Source organism: Lipotes vexillifer, unplaced genomic scaffold (assembly GCF_000442215.2).
Source record: "Lipotes vexillifer unplaced genomic scaffold, Lipotes_vexillifer_v1.1 scaffold1223, whole genome shotgun sequence".
NCBI classification, from domain to species: domain Eukaryota; kingdom Metazoa; phylum Chordata; class Mammalia; order Artiodactyla; family Lipotidae; genus Lipotes; species Lipotes vexillifer.
In genome coordinates, this window is record NW_006795957.1 from 591907 (window position 1) to 595801 (window position 3895).

At 49.6% G+C, this 3895-nt stretch overlaps 1 protein-coding gene across 1 annotated transcript in view; it reads left to right on the top strand.

The window, feature by feature from the left end:
• The first annotated feature begins 3424 nt into the window (after positions 1–3424).
• The window catches only part of DNAAF3 (dynein axonemal assembly factor 3), a 5905-nt gene continuing 5434 nt past the window's right edge, over positions 3425–3895 (top strand). The window contains 1 exon segment of the mRNA XM_007468048.1: positions 3425–3509. Within this exon segment, the coding sequence (XP_007468110.1) occupies positions 3425–3509 (85 nt within the window).

A 3895-nucleotide genomic window follows, 5' to 3' on the forward strand; every position in this document is an offset into this window, starting at 1 on the left:
CCCGCGTCTCCTGCATCGGCAGGCGGACTCTCAAGCACTGCGCCACCAGGGAAGCCCACTGCTACTGCTTTTGATGATAATCCTCACAGCAACCTCAGGAAATAGACACGATTATTATTCCCAGCTGACAAATGAGGAAACTGTGCTTCAGGGAATTAACATGACCTGCTCGGGATCATACATCCAGGAAGTCCTTCTCTAAATCCTGGGGTTGAATCTGTTCTGAGTTAGGTGATGACATTGGGATCCCTGGGTCTCTGTCTCCGCAAGTGAGCAGACAAGTGAGAAGTATAAAACCATTACAGGTGGCGACCAAACTGGGAAGGAAACCAGTAAGGGCTCAGATCATTTAAAAAGGCTTGTCAGGGACATCAGCTTCTCTGAAGAGCTAGTGTCTAGGCTGTGATATGAATGACAAGAAGGCATGAGGCTTCCAAAGGTGAAGGGGAAATACAGTGGAATATGATCCAGTCACAAAAAGGAATGAAGCACGGATTCATGCATAGCAGCATAGACGAACCTCGAAGACACGACTTTAACCAGACATAAAAGGCCACATATTGTATGATTCCAACTATATGTAGTATCTAGAATAGGCAAATCCACAGAGAAAGAAAAAGTAGACTGGTGGTTTTCAGGGACTAGGGAGACGGATAAGTGAGGAGTGACTGATTAATGAGTATGGGGTCTCCTTATGGCATGATGAGCAATTTCTGGAACTAGATAGTGGTGATGGTTGCACAATACTGCGAATGTACTAAACATCATTAATTGTAAGCTTCGTATTGTGTGTATTGTAACACACACACACACAAAGATGAGGGGGAAGAAAATTCCATACAGAAGGAACCCCAAGTTCCTTGCAAAGGCCCTGGGGGCAAGAACAGGCTTGATGTATTCTCAAAAGAGCCAGGAGGCCAGTGTGGCTGGAGAGGAGCATCAGGGTGGATGTATGGGGGTGGGGGTGGGGACAAGACGTAAGAGACACAGCCAAGAGCCAGATCACACAGGAACTAGGAGGTGAAGCTAAGGAACTGGGATTGTATCTACCTGCAGTGAGAAGCCTCAGTGGGGTTTTAGAGGGAAGTGGCATGGCTTGGTTCACATTTCAGATTACTCTGGCTCCTCCGTGGAGGAGGCGTTGTGGAGAGTGGTGGTGATGAAGATAAAAGACATTAAGCCTCACGGGAGAAAGTCAGGATCTGGGGCTCTAGTGGGCTGAAGGCTGACTCAGGAGGGGCCCAGGTTGGCCGGCCCACTCCTGGAGGGTTGCTGAAAACTCAGCCTTCATTTCCTTCCCACTAACCAGAACTGTCCTCAGCAGGCAGGTGGACCTCCTTTCAACCCACCACACTCCTGCTAGCTGCATGTTACCTTTCCCATTTTACAGAACACGAAACTGAGGCAGAGAGGGTGACCGACTTGGCTAAGTTCATGTAGCAGGGTGAGGAGAGGGGACAGAGAACCAAGGCTCCCTGGGTGCTGTGCCCTGGGCTGGGTGCTGGGGATGATCTGGAGATGTGTCTCACTGGAGTCCCTGCCCTTGTGGAACTCACAGACAGGTTAAGTCACCTGGCCGAGTTCTCTCAGCCAGCAAGTGACAGGACAAGGTGTAAACCCAGCCACGTCTGGCACCAAAAGCCACATTCTCAAGCGTCCTCAACCCCAGATATAAAATACTGGGAGTCACAGGGTAGACTACAGTGGCCATCTGCTGAAAAAGCAGGAGCAGAACTCAGGAAGATCCCTGGCTAAGGTTGGAAGGATCATTTGGAGTTTTCCAGGGGTAGAAGGGGAGGATGTTAGAAGGAGCAACACAAGCCAGAAAGGGACTTCCCTGGTGGTTCAGTAGCTAAGACTCCGCACTCCCAATGCAGGGTGCCCAGGTTCGATCCCTGGTCAGGGAACTAGATCTCACATGCTGCAACTAAAAGATGCCATGTGCTGCAACTAAAAAAAAAAAGAAAAAGATCCTGTGTGCCACAACTAAGACCTGGCTCAGCCAAGTAAATAAATAAATTAATTAATAAATAAACAAAAACACAAGCCATATAGACCTGGAGACAACAGAGGACTTGGTGTGGTTCCTGAGGTGTGCTGTTACCATCTCTCTGAAGCCCTGTTGTGTAGCTTGCCCCCTTCCGTGGCGTAAATACTGTCACTGTGGCTGATTTCAAGCCACCAGTGTGAAGTCTGAATGTAGAGTTGAGAAGAGATGCCTACTACCACACCATCCTATAGTATTTCCCAGAGTAGAACAAGGGTCCCACAATTTAAGGCAAAACCAAAACAAAAACAAAGTCACCAAAACCAACACACCCAGTAATCAAGATAGATAGTATTTTAATGCAATATTTTTTAAAATTCAAAACTAATGCAAAAAAGAAATACAAGATGGAAAAATAAATAAGATATAACAAATTTAAAGACAGGATCTGACCCTTCACTTGGACCACTCTGCCTTAGCCTAATCCTGGCCCTTGTTCTAATAAAACTTTATTTACAAAAATAAACAGCCCATGGTCCTAGTTTGCCAACTTCATTTTTTAAACTATTGCATTAAAATAGCATTTCCTTCTTACAGGTACAACAGCTGTAAATAACCTTAAGACCATCAATAATTGTAAAATATCGTAGGAAGTGATGAGTTTTGAGTATGATTACTTTTATTTTAATGTATTTTATTGGAATTTAATTTTTAGTAATTAATTTAGTAAAAAGTTTAATTTTTAGTAATGATTGTGTGTAAAACCAGGTCACAAAATTCCCGAAAATTTAACAACCGGAGCCAGTGCTAGCCGGCCTCAGTACTTCGCTGTGTTTTTCTCACCTGGAGAGAAGCCCTGTGTGATAGAGCCAGGGTGTGAGGGGAAATGGGGCCACAGAGGTCTATAGTTTATGGCCTAAGCCACCTCAGTTTAATTTGGGTTGATCAAGATTCTGCTCCGTTCTGTCTAAATTTGAATCGGCCCAGGCCTCCTCCAGCTTCCAGAAATTTGGATCGCCCCCAGCTCCCCTCAAGCCTCTTGCGGCCCCGCCCCTTCCCCTCCAGCGCCGTCGTCATGACAACCGCGTCCTCTCGCCCACCGCTCCCACAAACCCTTAGCGCTCCCATTGGCTAAAAGTTTGCAACGGGCAGGTCTCCCTCGCTCTCATTGGTCAGTTGATTGCGGTGGTGCCAGCTCGCACGCTCCTATTGGCCGACTGATTGAAAGGGGCGGGGACTATGGGCAGCAGTTGTGTAGGGGCCTTCGGATCCCAGCGCCGCACCGAGAGGGGAGGGAGGGGACGTCTCGGGTTATTTGGAAGGATAAAGGTGAGGGGGATGTGAAAGGGGCGAGAAGTCAGCGGAGGTGAGAGGGGAATGGGTGGGCAAGGCAGACACGATATTTGGGGATTCCAGGGTTGTTTGTCCCGCAGGGCGATGACCACACCAGCGGGCTCGGGCACTGGCTTCGGTTCTGTGTCTTGGTGGGGCCTGTCCCCGGCGGTTGACCTGCAGGCTGAGAGTGAGTCGCCCACTCAGGACCGCAAATCATCCGACACAGCGGCTGCTCTCACAGCCCGGCTGACACTAACCTTCTGGCGCTAACGTTCTCTGAGGCTCCAAGGGCGGGGGGCTCCCTCCAGTGGACAGCCTTGATACCTCTGCGAACTACGAGTCCCAGAATGCTTAGAGGCACCGCTCCTTTTAAAACCAAGGGCAGGCTTCCCTGGTGGCTCAGTGGTTGAGAGTCCGCCTGCCGATGCAGGGGACAGGAGTTCGTGCCCCGGTCCGGGAGGATCCCACATGTCGCGGAGCGGCTGGGCCCGTGAGCCTTGGCCGCTGAGCCTGCGCGTCCGGAGCCTGTGCTCCGCAACGGGAGAGGCCACAACAGTGAGAGGCCCGCGTACC